Source organism: Acinonyx jubatus, chromosome E4 (genome assembly GCF_027475565.1).
Source record: "Acinonyx jubatus isolate Ajub_Pintada_27869175 chromosome E4, VMU_Ajub_asm_v1.0, whole genome shotgun sequence".
Lineage (NCBI taxonomy): Eukaryota > Metazoa > Chordata > Mammalia > Carnivora > Felidae > Acinonyx > Acinonyx jubatus.
Window position 1 is genome coordinate 57,765,057 of NC_069395.1, and position 19,022 is coordinate 57,784,078.

A 19,022-nucleotide genomic window follows, 5' to 3' on the forward strand; every position below is an offset into this window, starting at 1 on the left:
ATGCAATTATAAATGGGATTTTGTTTTTAAATGTTTTATTTATTTTTGAGAGAGAGAGAGAGTGCAAGCAGGGGGAGGGGCAGAGAGAGAGAGGGAGACCCAGAATCCAAAGCAGGCTTCAGGCTCTGAGCTGTCAGCACAGAGCCTGACGTGGGGCTCAAACCCACAAACCGTGAGATCATGACCTGAGCCGATGTCGGACGCTCAACCGACGGAGCCACTCAGGCGTCCCTAAATGGGATTTTTAAAAAATTTCCCTTTTTGATAACTCATTATTAGTGTATAGAAATGCATCTGACTTCTGTATGTTAATTTGTATCCTGCGAATTTACTGAATTTATTAGTTTTAATAGTTTTTTTTTTAACAGTTATTTATTTTTGAGACAGAGAGAGAGAGCATGAACAGGGGAGGGTCAGAGAAAGAGGGAGACATAGAATCTGAAACAGGCTCCAGGCTCTGAGCGGTCAGCACAGAGCCCAACGCGGGGCTCGAACCCATGGACCGCGAGATCACGACTGGAGCCGAAGTCGGATGCTTAACCGACGGAGCCACCCAGGCGCCCCTAGTTTTTTGGTGGAGGGGTGCCTGGGTGGCTCCGTCAGTTAAGCATCTGACTTTGGCTCAGGTCAGGATCTCATGGTTTGTGAATTCCAAGGCCCGCATCAGGCTCTGCGCTGATAGCTCAGAGCCTGCTTGGGCTTCTCTCTCTCTCCCTCTCTCTGCCCTTCCCTGACTTGTGCTTTCTCTCTCTTTCTCAAAATAAACAAATAAACTTAAAAAAAATATTTTTTTTGGTGGAGACTTAAGAGCTTTCTATATATAGTATCATGTCATCTGCCAATAGAGACAGTTTTACTTTTTCCTTTTCAATTTGAATGCCTTTTATTTCTTTCCATTGCCTAGCTGCTGTGGCTAGGTCATACATTCCTCTGGACGATCACATTGTAGGTTAATTCTACTGTCTCTTTTCTCACGGAGAATTTCAGGTTCAGAGAGGTTAGGAGACATGCACAAGGTCATGTGAAATTCAAACCTAGGTTTCGTCAGGATTCCAGAAACGATTTTTTCTACTGAATATCAGATCGAAGTAGATATGAAAGAGTAGGGGGCATATAAAATATTTTCTCCCACATGCAAAGTGCTGTTGGGAATACAAAGGGGAAACTGAAGAAGAATTAATAAGCTTCCTGGAGGAGGAAGTCTCCTTACCTAAAATGAAAACTCGTGCTAAGACATGCATGTCTGAGAGGATAACGAACATGTAAAAGGAAAACTTGACATGGTAAGAGGTAGCAAGGGTCACTGTGAGGGTGGAATGTTTTTTTTCAGAATTTTCAGAAAGTTTTTTTTCAGAATTTTGCTCTTGATGTGGATGGACCTTGAGCTAGATGTTATTCACGTAAGTGGCAGTGAGGAGGTCAGGGGCTTGGAATGGGTTATGGTAGTGATCTCCAAGCTTTTCCAGGCTGCGTGGATCCACCTCCCCTGCCCCCACCTAAAAAAAAAAAAAAAGTTTATTATTTTGAGAGAGAGGGAGAGAGAATCCCACTGACCCAGGGCTCGATCCTAAGAACTGTGAGATCTTGACCTGAGCTGAAATCAAGAGTCAGACGCCTGAGCCACCCAGGAGCCCCGATCTGCCTCCCCTTTTAATATCACTTCAGCTGGAGAACACGTGTTGCTTCAAATACAAAAAGTTGCTTTGAATCAATAACTATGTGAAAACGAATTTTAATTGTATTGACCACAGTAGCACCTATAGACATTTGAAGAATAATAGTTCACGTGTGTGCGAGACATTATTTATTTGGTCCACAGTTAACTGCCACCTGCAGTTTGGGAATTCATGACTTAGAGGATGTGTGATAGGATAGTTTATAGAGGAAGTAAAAGTTAAAGAATCAAGGTAGCCAAGAACAAGTAACACTCTGCCTTGTTTTACAGGCCTGTGCAGATACCTTCTGCACATGTACCTTAGTCTCTTCAAAAAGTTCTTACTTTCTAGGCTTGGCCTTTTGGAAATTGTTAGACGTCCAGTATACATTTAACTGCTATATCCAGCTTTCTGGTGGCATAAAATTCAATGGGGCTCAACAACCTTAGCTTTTAAATTCAGCAGTTTCCCTCTTACTACTTAAAAAATACTAAAATTAGATACCGAGCTCTGAGCTGTTTCAGGGGTCCCTGTTTTTCTGGAACATGCTACAGTTACCTAAGCCGTATACATACAGTTCTTATGTTACTTACACGGTAGAGTGTTGAGAAGTAGAAAATCACCTGTCCCCAAAGGCACAGGAGGAAATGACGTATATGTATGACAGAGGCCATAGTTGGAGATCTTTGCACTGACGCGCTCCCCCGAGATGTTATTTGCTCTTGCAGAATATTCGCAGACTTTTCATAAGCTAGACGAGGAAAACTGTAGTTAAGTATACTTTGTGTAGGAAAAGGGGAAGCAGAAAGTTGAAAAAAGTTGCAGAGAAAGTGTAAGAAGGAAGTAGAGAATTTAAAGGCGCATCTGGTGTAAGAGGATATACCCTTACCTCATCTAACTGGAGGGAATCACTGTATTTCTGATCCTGCGTCGATGGCTCACGGTGGAAATTCACCTGCTGAGTAACTGGGCGAGTGTAACAGTCTTCCCTGAGGTTTCAGAAGAAGGCAGTTGCATTAGAATTGATCTCTAAGGTCTTTTCCAAATCAAAATTCCATTTATCTTGGTACTTAACGGCCTTGAGCCATCGTCCTGAAAATTACTATGTTTCGAATCCTTTGTTTTAAAATATACAGAAACGTATGCTAGATTTTCACAATTTTGCTTAAAGGTTTAAAATAAAGAGTTTTGCTATTTTAAGGTGAAAAAAACCCCCACCAATTCATAAAACTCAGCTATCCAACATGAGGCATTTCCAAGGATGAGCTCAGCTTCTAGTGCCCTTTTGGAAGAGAACTTTTTAGTGGAGGCCCTCTCTTCCTACTGCTTAGAGTCTTTGATTCTGTATAGAGTTATCATGGAAAAGGGCGAACGAGTTAGGATCACTGTGGGGTCGAGGGGGAGGGGACGGGGCAGGTGGGAGAAGAAGACGGACAGATGGACGAAGACCCCACGGCACCAGTTCTTACCAGCAATCGGATTGCACCGTAACATTCACGCACAGCAGGGTTTGCCTTCCTCTACGTCTCTCTTCTCACCTTTGACCTACGTGTCAAGTTGGCGTTGCTCTACGTGGCGTGCAGGGGAGACTGTACTACAAGGACTTAACCAAAAAGTGGTTGACTGGTTGACTGGCATGCCTGGGCACAGAGGCCTCGCAGTTCGGGATATGGTTTGGGCCACAAACTGATTGCATTGGGACTTCCAGCTACCTGGTCAGAAGTTGGCTGCCTCACTTGTGAGCATCGGGTTTGAGTTCCAGTCGGGAGGGAGGGGAAAGGAAAAAGGGCGGGAGCCATAGCTGGGTCTGTCCCCCAGGAAGTGGATAGCCTTTGGCCACGTTGTAGACATTTGTTGATTGAAACTGGGTCTAATGGCCGCTCAGGCTCCGTACAGGGAGTCTGTTTTCGTGGGCACGTTTAGTGCCCCGTGTCAAGTGAGAGTTGTGCTGAGAGGGGAAAGGGGGTATCGACTGGATAATGAATAGTGGCTGCTGTGTCTGCAGAGCCAGAAATGCCTGCTATGCCAGGATGCCCAGTGTCCCGTGGCTCATTCATATATTCAGTTATTTATCACGTATATTGTGTACCTGTTCGTTGTCAGTCACTGTTCTGGGTGGCAGTGAAGAAATTTGTAGGCCAGAATTCCTTGCACTCGTGGAGCATACAGTTTCGTGGGAGAGAAAGGCATTAACAGATTAACGAGTATGTACATGTGCACTAAGGAGAAAAAGTAAGGAAGAGAATGGGGCCACAGAGTATGGGAGAGGGGTATGAAAGGTAGTGTGGGGGTGCGAATGCCATGCCAAAAAGGTGATTTAAGTTAAGACTTAGACTGGGAGAGCAACCTACAAAGAACTCTGGGCTGAGGGCATTCCGGGCATAGAAAGCAGCAAGTACAAAGGCCCTGAGGTAGATGCATGCTTGATGTGTCTGTGAAATAGTGAGGAAGCCAGTGTGGTTGGAGTGGGTGTAAAAAGCGATTTTTATTATGAGGTTGGAGCAGTAAGGGAGAGCCAGATCATGTAGGAAACTGCGGGGCATGTTCTCAGTGATCTGGGGATCCTTTTTGGCGTTCTGAGTAAAGCCGTGGCTTGCTCATTTGTTCTGACCTCTGTTTGAACAGGCTCATCTGGGGACTGTGTTGAGAATGGGGGCAGTGGCAGACGCAGGTAGGCCAGCGAGGAAGCTATTTTAGTAATCCCGAGAAGATACAACAAAGCCTGGGCCGGAGTGATGGTAGCAGAGATAGTCAGACAGTTGAATTCTAGAAACATTTCAAAATTAGAGCCTGTAGATTTGTTCATGAACCAGATAGGAGAAGCAAGAGAAGGTGAGGAGTCAGGAGAGACTCCCAGGTTTAGGGCCTGGGAGGATGGGGGAACCATAACAGGAGATGAGGAAGAATGTGGAACCGGCAGGTCTGAGAGATCTGAAGTCCGGTTTCGGACGTGCTAGGCTTGCCATGCCCGTGACGTCCGACTGGGGCTGTCGAGTAGCCAGTTGGGTGTATTGAGTCGGGAGTGGCATTGGCGCCTCTCTGCCTGAGCAGGGGATCGTGACCAGACCCTTGGCCCAGCACAGCCACCTTTGGCCTCAGCGTCAGGTAAGAGGAGCAGCCTCGGGTGTCCTGACCTGGGGTGACCCAGCTTCGCCTCCCGGGGCTGCCTGGATCCCAGCTCCAGGCAGGGTGGCCGTGGGCCAGTGCTGTGGAGGCTTTCCCGAGCCTGCCCTGGAAAAGCTGGCGTGTCTGCCCTTGTTTCCCGCCCCCCCGGGGAATCTTGTGGTGCAGGCCGGGGTGGCCGGTGGCCTGGCAGAGGGGAGACAGCTGCCTTGTGTACAGCTGGGCGTCTCTCTGGTCGGGTCGTGCTCCACCTTCAGGCTGCTGAACGTTTTGCCCAGAGCTGTGGTGAAACCGCTGCTGCTTCCTCTCCCTAAAGCGCTTTTCTCTCGGGACCTAGGACTCTCCCCTGGTGAGTTGTCTTCGTCGCGGCTTCACCTGGTTGTTGGCCAACTTTCCGGGAGGCTGCGATGGACCGTCCCCCGTCCGTGTTGACCGGGAGATGCTGGCGGTGTTCGGGGTTGCCGACGGTGGCCTGGGAGGGAGGCCAGTGGCCCTTTGAAAGAACTCAGCTGACTGTGTGGCTCCGAGTCCAAGTTGGCTTAGTACGTGGTGTGCCTCACAGTCGCCAACGTGCGCAACCCAAACGGCCGCAGAGGAGTCTGAGGAGCACTGAAGCTGAGTTTTGTTTCACCGTGTGCTCTGGGGAGGGTGCAGCGCGATGGGCGCGTGCCTTTAGTGCATCTGGCCGCGGAAGTGGCCGCCAGAAGTGGCCGCCGGAAGTGGCCGCCGGGGCGAGGAGCTCGTGAGGAGTCACCCGCCCACGCCCCACACGGCCCGTGCCCCTTGCTGTCTGGAGGCTACTCTGGACGCCGCCTACGGCCCTCCTCCTTGTCACCGTCATCATCACCGGGTGAAGATGCCGCTGCCTCCTTCGCTTCCTGACTCTCCACACCCTGTGGGGAGAGGAGTTCAAGAGAAGCAACCCCGATAAATAGGTTCTTCCGTGTCTTTATTGTGCTAAGTACATCTCCCATGCACGTGCCGTCGTGGCCATTTTCAAGTGCGCGATTCAGCGGTATCGACTGCCAGTCACGTTGGGCACCCGTTCGTGCCACCCGTCCCCAGAACGCTCCTCATCTTGTAAAACTAACCCCATTCACCAGCTTCCTCCCTCCCCCGGCTCCTGGCATCCGCCATTCTGCCTTCTGCCTGTAATTTCAACTACTGCGAGCACCTGGTGTAAGTGGAACCATGCGTGTTTGCCCTTGCGCGACTGACTGGCTTCTTTCACTCAGCATAGGGCCCTCCAGGTTCCCCCGTGCGGGAGCCTGTGTCAGAGCCTCCTTCTGGAGGCTAACAGTCCATCATGTGGGTTGCTTGTCAAGTCATCAGTCAGGGCCGACTTGGGCTGCTTCACATTTTAGCTGGTGTGCATCATGCTGCTAGGAACACAGGTGTACGAGTATCTCTTAGAGACCTTGCTTTTTTTATTTTTTTTTTTAACATTTATTTATTTTTGAGAAGAGAGAGACAGAGCATATGCGGGGGAGGAGAGAGAAAGAAGGAGACACAGAATCTGAAACGGGCTCCAGGCTCTGAGCCGTCAGCACAGAGCCCGACGCGGGGCTCGAACTCGGGGACCGCGAGATCATGACCTGAGCCGAAGTTGGTCGCTTAACCGACTGAGCCACCCAGGCACCCCTATCATTTTACATTCTCACCAGTGGTGCAGAAGGGCTCTAATTTCTCCACGTCCTCACCCAGACTTGTTATTTTCTGTTTTTGTTTTTTTTTCCCCCCTTATAGTAGCCATTTTATGAGTATGAGATGGTATCTCCTTGTAGTTTTATTTACTCTTCCTGATGCTCAGTGATGCTGAGCATCTTTCATGTGCCTGTTGGCCATTTATATATCTTCTTTGGACATGGGATGTTTTTGGTTGGGGCTGAATTTTAGGAGTTCTTAATATAGTCTAGATGTTAATCCCTAATCAGATACGTGATTTGCGAATGTTTTGTCTCCTTCTGTGGGTTGCCTTTTTATTCTGTGGACAGTATCCTTGGATGTACAGATTTTTAAATCTTCATGAAGTCCAGTTTGTCTGTTTTTTTTCTTTCTTTTTTTAATGTTTATTTATTTTTGAGACAGAGAGAGACAGAGCATGAATGGGGGAGGGTCAGAGAGAGAGGGAGACACAGAATTGGAAGCAGGCTCCAGGCTCTGAGCTGTCAGCACAGAGCCCGACGCGGGGCTCGAACTCACGGACCGTGAGATCATGACCTGAGCCGAAGTCGGACGCTTAACCGACTGAGCCACCCAGGCGCCCTTGTTTTTTTCTTTCTGCCTGTGCCTTTGATGTCACATCCGAGAAATCATTGCCAAATTCCATGTCGTGACTTGGTATATTTTTTGTTTGTTCTTTAGGCTTCAGTCTCCCGCTGCCCCATTTACCTGTTTGTTTCCTTTCCTCTTTCAATAAAGTTATTAGACCAGTAGATCAGGAACATATCTTAGATTTAGTACATCTTTATTCATCCGTACCACAAACGGGGAGAGCATTCCGTGTAGAGGACAAGCAGAAGCAAAGAGGATGGGAAATGAGAGCACACAGCATAGCTGGCTGGAACGGAAGGCCCGTGAAGGGGTTGGTGGGTCAGAAATCTGGAATGTAGATGAGGCCACGCCATGCCGAAGCTTCTCCTGTGCTAAGTGGCTGGATGGAAGACAGTCTCACACCCACAGGACCAAGTTTACTACTTATTGTTCTCTTGAACTAGGCCCTTAACCTTTCTGAGCCTCAGTTTTCCCATTTTATCTATTTAACAAACACTGATGTGGTTCCAGACACTATTCTAAGCACCGTACAAATATTAACTCATTGACTTCTCCCACCAACCTTGTGAGGCAGGTGCCTGAGCAAGAGTATTACCCCCATTTTACAGAAGGGGAAGCCGGTGCCCAGAGAGTTTAAGTAACATGTCAAGGTCACGGAGCCAGTAAGTAGTGGAGCTGGGATTTGAACCCAGGCTCTCTAGTTCCAGAGTTCATGCTTTTAACCATATGTTTCACTGCCTCTCTGAAATGGGGAGAAGAGTAATTCCTCCCTCTAAAAGTTACCCAGGAGATCTAATGAGATGATGCAGGTGAGGACACGTATGTTGCACAGGGTTTTGCAAACACTGCTTATTATTAGTTAAAAATAGTCAAGCAACACTCTGGGAATGGATGTGATTCTCAAGGGTATTGGGAGAAAGGGACGGATCAAGGACCAAGCCTCGGGGAAGGTCTATGCTGAGGAACAAGAAATTGGTTTTGGAAAGACATCAGGCAGACTCATCGTTGACCCCTGTGGACAGGATCACAGTCGGTGAAGAACCCCAGCTCCAGCCTTCCAGTCTCTATAGAAGGCTGTTGTGAAGGACAGTGAGGCGCTCAGGGGGATAATGTCCATGCAGAGGGGACCAAAGCCAGGTCTTTCCCGCTGGCAAACCAAGAGCTCGGTCGGGGACTGAGAACGTAAGGTCGTTTGGGGTTCTGACTGTAGCTTTTTTTCCCCCCTTCTGCTGGTGCAGAAAAAGTGCTCGTGCATTTTCCCAAGCAGAACACAGCTCAGGCCTGCTTTACATGCGAAGTGAGAGATGTTGAACCAGGACATTCCTGGGTTTGTGGTGCCCTTGTGGGGACAAGGGCCGAGTGCCCTGTGCGTGGTAATAAGACTCTGGGCTGGCTGTGCGGGCATCCCTGTCCCCACAGAGGCCAAGTTGCTGCACCTGCCGTGTCTGGGACACTTTTCATGTGAGTGCCAGGGAGGGGAGGAGGAGACCCCGGGATCTTGTGATCTCTCTCTGGCTCTCAGCGAGGTGTGTGGTCTGGTTTATAGGTTGGAGGGGTGGGGGCTTACTGTCTATCTCAGTTACTTTGTGCACCACAAGGTAGTTATTAGAACCTTCTTCCCGTCTCCCCCTCCGGCTGGTGATTGATGTGTAAAAAGCGCTGGGAGGTGCTGATCTGAAGAGCCCCTGAGAGAGCTGCCGAAATAGCACGACAGTGACCTCGCCTGGGCTTGTTTGAAGTGGTGTTTAGGAAATACTCCTTTGTTGTTGTTTTTAAAAATTTTTTTGATGTTTGTTTATTTCTGAGAGAGAGAGAAACAGAGCGTGGGCGGGGGAGGGGCAGAGAGGGAGGGAGACACAGCATCTGAAGCCGGCTCTGAGCTCTGAGCCGTCAGCACCGGCCCCGACGCGGCTCGAACTCGCAACCCGTGAGCTCATGACCCGAGGCGGAGTTGGGCGCTCAATCCACTGAGCCCCCCCCCCCCCGGTGCCCCAGCATTGAATTTCTTTAGGAGAGGGCATCTGGCGGTCCCAGCTTCCAGGCTGCTCAGGCTCTTCATAAAGGTGGGTGGCTGTGGAGGAGAGCAGGAACCACTCCCGCTCGGGTATATTTAAGAATGTCAGAAGAGAACCTTCTGCCTTATGCTGAAAGAAACTGTCTTTCTGGAGAAGACTTCTGGGGAGGACGGATGTGTCTTGTCATGTCCAGCAGCCCCTTGTTAGACAGGTGTCAAGAGAACTGCCATCTTCCGATCACCATGGTTTCTCAGCACCCACCTGAGCCTGGGCCCGTTGTCTCCGGGCTCTTGGGCGTCCCTTTGGTGGCCTCACTTCTAAGCGGTGCTGGGGGGGGGGGGGGAGGGAAGGCCTCCCTTTCTTTGTAGTGGCTTGTGGACTGGGCCACGGATCTCCTGATCCCAAAGAGGCGGCACGCTGGGGGTGCCCTACGACAGTCCACGGCACTGGTGGCCGCGGGGCTGCAGCAGGAAGGAAAGGATAAGGTGTTAAGAAGGAGGCTGAGGTAGGCAGAGCTGTGCCTGAGGAGTCGGCCTAACCTTGAAGAAGAGAAGGTTCCTGGTACCAATGTCCGGAAAGGTGGGGGTCTTGCCATTTTGTGTGCGGATCGTGGCGGATCAGAGTATTAGTTGGGATTCTCGAAGTTGCAGGTGTCAGAAACCCAGCCCACTTAGCCTCACGGGAGGAGAAAGGGCACCCGAGGGAAGGAGAGGATTCGGAATCTCAGGTTACTGGGCCAGCACGCGTGGCCGGGCTCACGGCGTTCTCTCTACCCCTTCCCCGTCCCTCCCTCTCTTGCTGTCATTCCCTCAGCTCTGCTCACGGTGCCACACGCGGCCGCCACCGCAGCCGCCCCGGCCCGCGTTCCGTCAGCCTCCCAACCCGTGGGAGCGAGTCTGTCCTTGAGCTGTTCCAGCCAGAGTCCTGGGCCACGTGGCTGTGGCCAAAACGTGCAGGAAGGGTCCTTTCCCACAGTGAAATCAGCAAGCTCCTTGGGCGCTCCCACGAGCGCGCGGCCAGACCTCGCTCGTCCACATGCTGCTCCGGGCGCTTGGTAGAAATCGGCGGAAACTCGCCCGGACCTCGCCGTAACCGTGAGGAAGATCATCTTCTTACAGATGAGGAACAGAAGTCGACTGAGCTCACGGGCCTAAGAAGTAGAGTTGCCGGGCTTCAAACCCAGGCAGTTTGGCTTAGTGTCTATACACTTAACCCCCAGGCCACGTCGTCTTTTTCTGGCAAGTTCAGGGCGACTGCAGTCTGGGCAGGAAGGACGCCCACTGCAAGTTGATGAAAATCAAGAGTTCTAGGTAAGAAACTGAGGGTAGACCGTCAACCTCCTAACTTGCACTGGGGCGTCTGGGTGGCTCAGTCGGTTGGGCATCCGACTTCGGCTCAGGTCATGATCTCACCACTCATGAGTTCGAGCCCCGCGTCGGGCTCTGTGCTGACAGCTCACGGAGCCTGGAGCCCGCTTCAGATTCTGTCTCCATGTCTCTGCCCCTCCTCTGCTCGCACTCTGCTCTCTCACTCTCTCTCTCTCTCTAATATAAAAAATAAAACATAAAAAAATTTAAATATCCAAATTTGCACAAACGAGAGAAAACCCACCCTTACATTGTCGTAATTCTGTTTTTGCAAATCAAGGTACTTCTAGAATTCCTTCGTGGAAATTACCATGCAAACCAGTTTATAAAACACAACAGATACCTGACTCAGTATTTTGTAAGGTTTCCTTGTTGTTGTTTTTTAATATTTTTCACATTTATTTTGAGAGAGAGAGAGAGAACGAGTGCGTGCACAAGTGGGGGAAGGGCAGAGAGAGAGGGAGACACAGAATCTGAAGTGGGTTCCAGGCTCCGAGCTGTCAGCACAGAGCCCGACGTGGGGCTCCAACCCACGAGCAGTGAGATCATGACCTGAGCCGAAGTCGGACAGTTAACCAACTGAGCCGCCCAGATTTGGTTGCCTTGTGTTTAAAAAAAAAACTTTTTTTTTTAGTGTTTATTATTGACAGAGAGAGAGAGACAAAGCGTGAGTAGGAGAGGGGCAGAGAGATGGAGGGAGACAAAGAATCCGAAACAGGCTCCAGGCTCCCAGCTGTCAGCACAGGGCCCGACGGGGGGCTCGAACTCACAGACCGCGAGATCATGACCTGAGCTGAAGTCGGAACGCTCAACGGACTGAGCCACCCAGGCGCCCCTCGGTTGCCTGTTTTTTAAGCCAAAATGACACTGATCGCTCGCTTCAGTGTCAGGATCTGGGTTTGAATGACCCGAAGCCGTTGCCAGCAGTCTAGTCCAGTAGGCCGTTCACCGTCCCCGGGAATGGCCAAGAGGACCGAGGTGGTTCCGAAGGAGGAAGGGCCGTGCCACACTGAGCCACGGCAGAGGAGACAGGTGAGCCTTCCCTGGTGACCTGAGAGGGCGAGCTCTCAGCCCGGAGTAACCTCTGACAGGTTTGATAGAACCCCAGTCACGTGACGCTCGGGCTGTCTCTGGGAGTCGCAGCACAGGGCAGGACACAGGGAGTGTGGGAGTGCTGACGCCCCCGTGGGTCTGGCGGCAGAGGGGCCCCACAGAGCCGAGATGTGAGTCACGCGCGCATTTCCTTCCATTCCATGGGCCCCGGCTTGTCAGGCCCTGGGTAAGCCGGCTGCCTGCCAGGACACCCTCTCTCTGGGTCGTGAAAGGTGCCCCCCTGGGAGATTTGCCGGGGCTTGTGCCTCCCCACTGCGGCTTGGGCCCCGCAGCCCTTCTCTGGGCCTCTGGTTCACTAGTGAGCCAGCCTGGGGCCACTGGGGGGGAACAAGGGCAAGTGGAACTTCATTCGCTTTTTCCCTTCTCTTTTGGATCGGAACTTTTGCGTCCTGTTTTTATGCTTTTAGTGGTTACCTTCGCATTGTTGGCACTCGTATTTGACCTAACGATAACAGAACTTCAGCAGCTAGTCATTCGTGTACCGATAATGATCGAGTTTCCCTACCGTGTGCCAGGCACTTGTCCGGGTGCTGGGGAGACAGCCGGAACCAAAATTTCCGCCCCGAGTACCTACCCACCTGGACTGTTTCTACTCTAACCATGCCTTTAAGAGCTTCCATTTTGTTTTGTATTTTCATTTCAGCCTGTTTTCAAAAGCTCCCAAATTAGCTGTTTGTATAAGGTTTATTGTTGCTGTTTGACTTTTTAAATTAAAAAAAAATTTTTCTTTTTTTTTGCAGTTGTTATTTAGATTTAGCCGTATAGTTACCAGTTTCTTTTCTAACAGTTAGTTGCTTCTTGCGCCCTACGCCTTAGTTTTGGATTTGGGTTCCTTCATGAAATGTGTCTTTAAGTGGATCTTTCAGTCAGGGACTATTAGTAAACATTCAGGTTTTGTTTGCTTCAAAGTAGATCGTGCCCTCTCTTGAATGATAATGTAGAACTTTAGCACAAGAGTTCTTTTCCTCAGCACTTTACAGAGAGCGTTTCATGGTTTTCTGGCCTCTATTTTCTGTTTTCTTCAAAAGAAGAGGCTGCTGTTTATCTAGTTGGTACTTCTTTAAATTTTTTTAATGTTTATTTTTGAGAGAGAGAGAGAGACCAAATGCAAGCAGGGGAGGGGCAGAGGGAGAGAGGGAGACACAGAATCCGAAACAGGCTCCAGGCTCTGAGCTGTCAGCACAGAGCCGGACGTAGGACCCGAACTCTGGAACGGCGAGATCATGATCCTAGCCGAAGTTGGACGCTTAACAGACTGAACCACGCAGGTGCCCCTAATTGTTACTTCTTTATAGAAAAATTGGCTTTTACTGTTTTTCTCTGTATCTTGGTGCTTGACATTTTTCATTGTGATGTGCCTTGTGCAGACTTTTTTCTGATTTACTCTTAGAATTTGATATGCCCTTTCATTCTGAGGACTCGTATGTTTCTTTAACTCTAGAAAACGTTCAGTCATATCTTTAAATACCGTGTAGGTAGACCCAACCCACTGTAAATTGGATGCTTTTGACTCAAGTAACAGAAGCCTCAATGAAAATAGATCTCAAAGTCATTTTAAGAAATATGTTATTTCACATTAAGTAGATTAAGATATATTATTAAAATGTGTATTTCACATAACAAGAGGCCAGGATGCAGTGACTTGAGCATCTGTTAATCCAGCAGCCCAAGGATCCAGCTCTCTGCTGACTTAGCATCTGAGGATGCCAAGATGGCTGCCTTTGCTCTGTCTGTGCTTTCTTTGCCGTTAGGGCCATTAGGAAAAGATTTTTCTTCCCAATGTCTTTGTGAGATCAAAGCAGCTTTTCCTAGATATCCCCATCTCCACCCTGTTTATCCCCAGACATCTCTTTCCGACTTCTTTGTCAGAATTGCAAGGACAAAGGACACAGTGATTACTTTAGACTTACCGGGATCTAGCTCCCCAAACTGGGGATGGGATCAACCTTCTGAGTCACTGCGAGAAGGATTGGACACCAAAACGAAGTAAGAGGTCTGCCAGTGAGGAGAAAAACCAGAGTGGTTGTTGGGTAGGCACCCAGCAGTGTTTGCTACCCGTGTTCTCGTTAATGTCTCTTGCTGCCACTTGTGTTGAACATATGTTGTATCTTTTTCTCCTGTCCTTCATGAATCTTGACTTTTATTTCCTATTTTCAGTTTCTTAATCTTTTAATCGCATTCTGGGTAATTTCCTCAGAGCTGTCTTCTAGTTTACTATCTTTCTCTTTAGCTAAATCTGCTGTGCAGCATGACCATTGAGTTTTCAATGTTAACAACTAAAATTTTGATTTCTGTAATTTCTGTTTGGTTCTGTTTCATGTCTTATTCTTTCATTATGGTTCTTACCTCTTTTCTTTTTAAAGCTTTTAATTGTGTGTATAGTCTCGTTCATCTTTTTCTATTAATTTAAGTTCTTGGAATGTCAGTTCTGCTGTTTTTGTATGTTTGTTTGTTTTGTTGACGCCCCCTCATTGTGAATTGTATGCACTCACTTTCACTGAGTGTTTATTTTGAGAATGTGGAAATTCACTACAGAGCCGTTTTATATTTACTTCTACAGCATTAATTAAAAAAAATTTTTTTTTAACGTTTATTTATTTTTGAGATCGAGCATGAACGGGGGAGGGTCAGAGAGAGAGGGAGACACAGAATCTGAAACAGGCTGCATGCATATGTAGCTTTGTTAGATATTGCTACCTTCCCCTCCACTGGGCTTTGCCCCTTTGCACGCACATCTGGAACAGAGGGGAATGCCCCTCTCCCCGCAGCCTCGCCACCAGAACGCGAAAGGAAAGAAATGGTGTCTTTGTGTAGTTTTGTGTGCATTTCTCTTATTTTCATTGCAACTGGTCATCTTTTCGTACGTTTGAGTATGATTGGTCTATCGCTTCCTGTGAACCGTTTACGTCTTTTCATGCCCAGTTTTATTGAGATATAAATTGACACATTAACATCGTGGACGTCTATGGTATACAACTTAACGATCTGAGGATGTATGTGCTGTGAAATGATGCCCACAAAAGCCTAGTTAACACTGAACTCCTCAGAGAGCTTCATATGTTTCTGTTTATATCTTTTGCTCACGTTTCTGGTTTTTCACCTTTTCTATTTTTTTGGCATTATTTGTAAATTAGAATGATTAGTCCTTTCTCTGTGACAGAAGTGATATTTTCTCCCAGTTCATTTGTCTAATGACTCGAAGTCTGTTTTCTTTACCACCATGTTATCCCTTGTACAGTTAAGAATAATAAGCTTATGTAGGACTTTGGTTTCGAGACATCAATTAATAATTTACTTGTAAGAGTTAACAAACACCCAGTTGGTTAAGTGTCTGACTTTTGCCCAGGTCACGATCTCACGGTTTGTGAGTTCGAGCCCCAGATCGGGCTCTCTGCTGTCAGCACAGAGCCCGCTTCCCATCCTCTGTCCTCCTCTCTCTCTCTCTCTGCCCCTCCCCTGCTCATGCTTTCTTTATCTCAAAAATAAATAATAAACATTAAAAAAAAGAAGAGTTGGGGTGCCTGGGTGGCTCAGTCGGTTGGGCATCCAACTCTGGCTCGGGTTTGTGATCTCATAGTTCATGGGTTCGAGCCCTGCGCTGGGCTCTGTGCTGACAGCTCAGAGCCTGGATCCTTCTTTGGATTCTGTGTCTCCTTCTGTCTCTGCCTCTCCTCCCTCCTCTCTCAAAAATGGATAAACATTAAAAAAAAAATTAAAAAAAACCAAAAGAATTATTTGGTGCCGCTCCAGCCAGCAGGCCTCGGGTTTGTGGTTCTGACCCACCGCCGTCAGGCTCACTGAAAAGGGAAGCTTTCTAGCCAGCACTTAGGACTGCTGGAAACAGAAGAAGAGCCCCCTCCCTGTGGCCAGAGGTGTTTGGACAGAGGCGTCGGTCCCGGCGGCTGCGGGGAAGGCTCTGCGCTGTGTGTGGGCAGTTCAGGCACCAGGGTCCTTGTCGTCTGGCTCATGGAGAGGAAATCTGTCCTTCTGGTGTCTTCTGTTTGTTGGGATCCGGAGCCGCTGGAGGAAGTGATCTGTGGGATTTTCTGGCTGATCAGAGTAGATGGCAGTTTTGGGGAAACAGGCATCTGTAGGATTTAATGTTCACCTGTTAACCTTGAGCTTCAGCCGAGATTCTGAGCCAGTGTCTTGGAGCAGGGACTGTGCCTTGTAGAGCATGGTGTCTGCGGGCCGGGAGCTCAAACTGTGCCTGCACCTACCTATTTATAATTGGTGCTTGGCTCCTTGACCTCCTTCACCACCGCTCACAAGAAGAGTGATGCTGTCTCGATATGAATTGTGCTTGTTGAAACCCTGCTCGGGGAACTCAGAATAGTTCCTATGATAATCTTTTTCAAAAAGTGTTCAGTTGTTTATTTTGGGAGAGAGAGAACCCATGTGTGTGAGCAGGGCAGGGTCAGAGCGAGAGGGAGAAAGAATCTTTTCTTTTTAATGTTTATTTTTGCTCGTGCAAGCGGGGAGGGCAGAGAGGGCGACAGAGGATCTGAAACGGGCTCTGTGCTGACAGCCCAGAGCCCAACGTGGGGCTTGAACTCACAGACCGAACGATCGTGACCTGAGCCGAAGCTGGACGCTCAACTGACTGAGCCCCCCAGGTGCCCCAGCGAGAGAGAGAGAATCTTAAGCAGGCTCCGCGTGCGGCAGGGAGCCCCCGTGCGGGTCTCGACGTGGGTCTCAATCCCTCAACTGTGAGATCATGACCTGAGCCAAGATCAAGAGTTAGACGCTCAACTGACTGAGCCCCCCCGGGCGCCCTCCTGTGATAATCTTATTGTCAGACGTTAGTGGGCACACGAATCAGCTGGGGTGAGAATGCAGATTCTGATTCAGGAAGTCAGAGGCGTGCCTGAGCCATAGGCTGCCGTGATGCCGATGCTGCTGGTTCAGGGACCTCCCTGAGTTGCAGGGGCCCCGAAGCAGCAGTCCACAGCGCGTTTGAAACAGAATCACCTGTCCCCTGCTCGTTTCAAACGCAGACTCCTAGGTTGGACCTCGGGTCTCTGGGACCAGCCTGTCTCGGCTGGGGCCTGAGGATCGGCTCTCTGGCTGGCGCCGCTTCCTAAGTGACGTCACAGGTTTTGAACCGCTGGCCCTGGGGAAAACGAATAGGATGGTGTAGGTTGGACGAGCCCATCGTTCAAGGAGGCAGACACGTGGAGCCGCACGGAAAGTCGGTTGTAGAAAGCAGGCCGGTGGGGAAGACTGGCTGAGAGCCTCGGACTGGCAGGAGAACGGGGGCCTCTGCTGCTCTTCTCTCCGGTGCGCAGGATGCGATTTGACGAGTCTTTCCCCGTCCCCTGGTCTCACCTTCTTTTTCTAGTCGTCCGGCATGCTCTGCCCACCGCACGCCGAGGTGCCCTGACCATGAGCCTCAACTCCTCCCTCGGCCATGGGAAGGAGCTGAGTAACCTCACAGAGGAGGAGGGTGGCGAAGAGGGAGTCGTCGTCACCAGCTTCGTCGCCATCATCATCATCACCGTGTTCGTCTGCCTGGGCAACCTGGTCATCGTGGTCACCTTGTACAAGAAGTCCTACCTCCTCACCCTCAGCAACAAGTTCGTCTTCAGCCTGACCCTGTCCAACTTCCTGCTGTCCGTGCTGGTGCTGCCTTTCGTGGCCACCAGCTCCATCCGGAGGGAATGGATCTTCGGCGTGGTCTGGTGCAACTTCTCCGCCCTTCTGTACCTGCTGATCAGCTCGGCCAGCATGCTCACGCTGGGGGTCATAGCTGTCGACCGGTAAGCTTGCCGCAGACGTCGAGAGTGGAAGGGTTAAGGAGCGTGTGCAGAGCGGGAACGGGAGACATCATCTCGTTTTAGCTCCTGGGGAGGATGTCAGGGGCCTCTGCCGGGGAGGGTGAGAAAGCCTCTTCCATCCCTTCAACCAGAGCATCTCTGATTTCAGCTGACCGACACTGCATATAGGTTTAGTCTTTAAAAGAAGTTCCGTTGCTTACAAAGAAAGTTCTCGAAATCTCTGGCCCGCGCTTTAAGGATGAGAAGAAGAAGCCGGGGAGGGTGAGGCGTCAGAGATGTTGGTTTCCCAGAGGGCTGCCTGCCATCTGCTGCTTTGGTCGGGCCCCTGGATTCATCTTGCTTATTAGGATTTTGCTCTGATGGTCAGTTCGTTCACCACAGGCCAGTGTGTGACTTCAGAGAGAGAGTAGATTCAGCTTGCGGGACGGGGGAGGAAGCTAGCAATGGAGTCAGAGGAGACTAGCCAGGGTTCTGGTCGCTTGGTGACACAGTCCCTGAGCTCCCTCGGGGACCGTCAGTATTTTAGCTGACGAGTGGTAGCTGGATGGTCCATTCTGAGCTCAGACCTCTAGGCCCAAGGCCGAACCCTGTCGGCTCTCGGCGGCTGTGGGGGATGTAAAATGAAGGAAGCGACTGGTCAGAACTAATCAGTTGGCTTCTCTGAATATCTTTTTTTCTCCAGTAATGTAAATGTTACAGAAAATGTAAAGAATAAAATAAGAAATGTCCACAGTCTCACCACTGTTTCATTTTTAGTATATTTGCCCCCAGTAATTTTTGGTTGCATACAGTACATTTTTTTTTTAACAGTACATTTTTTAAATAGGCTTTGTGGCCCATGTGGTTTTTGTGAGCTGCTTTTTTACTTAACAAGTGATGGGGAGCATTTCCTTCCTCTGGCGGTTGTCACGTGCCCTTTAAGAACATGATTTTTTTTTTCAGTATATGAAGTTTATTGTCAAATTGGTTTCCATACAACACCCAGTGCTCATCCCAAAAGGTGCCCTCCTCAATACCCATCACCCACCCTCCCCTCCCTCCCACCCCCCCATCAACCCTCTGTTTGTTCTCAGTTTTTAAGAGTCTCTTACGCTTTGGCTCTCTTCCACTCTAACCTCATTTTTTTTCCCTTCCCCTCCCCCATGGGTTTCTATTAAGTTTCTCAGGATCCACATAAGAGTGAAACCATATGGTATCTGTCTTTCTCTGTATGGCTTATGTCACTTAGCATCACACTCTCCAGTTCCATCCACGTTGCTACAAAGGGCCATATTTCGTTCTTTCTCATGGCCACGTAGTACTCCATTGTGTATATAAACCACAATTTCTTTATCCGTTCGTCAGTTGATGGACATTTAGGCTCTTTCCATAATTTGGCTCTTGTTGAGAGTGCTGCTATAAACATTGGGGTACAAGGGCCCCTATGCATCAGCACTCCTGTATCCCTTGGGTCAATTCCTAGCAGTGCTATTGCTGGATCATAGGGTAGGTCTATTTTTAATTTTCTGAGGAACGTCCACACTGTTTTCCAGAGTGGCTGCACCAATTTGCATTCCCACCAACAGTGCAAGAGGGTTCCCGTTTCTCCACATCCTCGCCAGCATCTATAGTCTCCTGATTTGTTCATTTTGGCCACTCTGACTGGCGTGAGGTGATATCTGAGTGCGGTTTTGATTTGTATTTCCCTGATGAGGAGCG

The 19,022-nt window shown here is 49.3% G+C and overlaps 1 protein-coding gene and 1 long non-coding RNA gene across 12 annotated transcripts in view; one reads left to right on the plus strand and one right to left on the minus strand.

The window, feature by feature from the left end:
- Positions 1-19,022, plus strand: part of GPR161 (G protein-coupled receptor 161) — a 49,603-nt gene that overhangs the window by 11,921 nt on the left and 18,660 nt on the right. For 7 of the 11 annotated variants that reach the window (XM_053209076.1, XM_027046147.2, XM_053209075.1 and 4 more), the window contains one exon: positions 16,889-17,306. The exons of 1 other annotated variant lie outside the window; for it this stretch is intronic. In XM_053209076.1, coding sequence (XP_053065051.1) covers positions 16,889-17,306 — 418 coding nt within the window. Of the gene's footprint in view, positions 1-5,115; positions 5,958-11,135; positions 13,578-16,888; positions 17,307-19,022 lie in introns of those variants that run through there. 3 more of the 11 variants (XM_053209077.1, XM_027046153.2, XM_053209078.1) reach the window with 3 other exon arrangements.
- Positions 581-4,910, minus strand: LOC128312975 (uncharacterized). Its single transcript, XR_008293034.1, has 3 exons — positions 2,545-4,910; positions 2,249-2,406; positions 581-1,496 (listed from the first exon to the last, which is right to left on the minus strand). It is a non-coding gene; the product is annotated as an uncharacterized LOC128312975 (long non-coding RNA).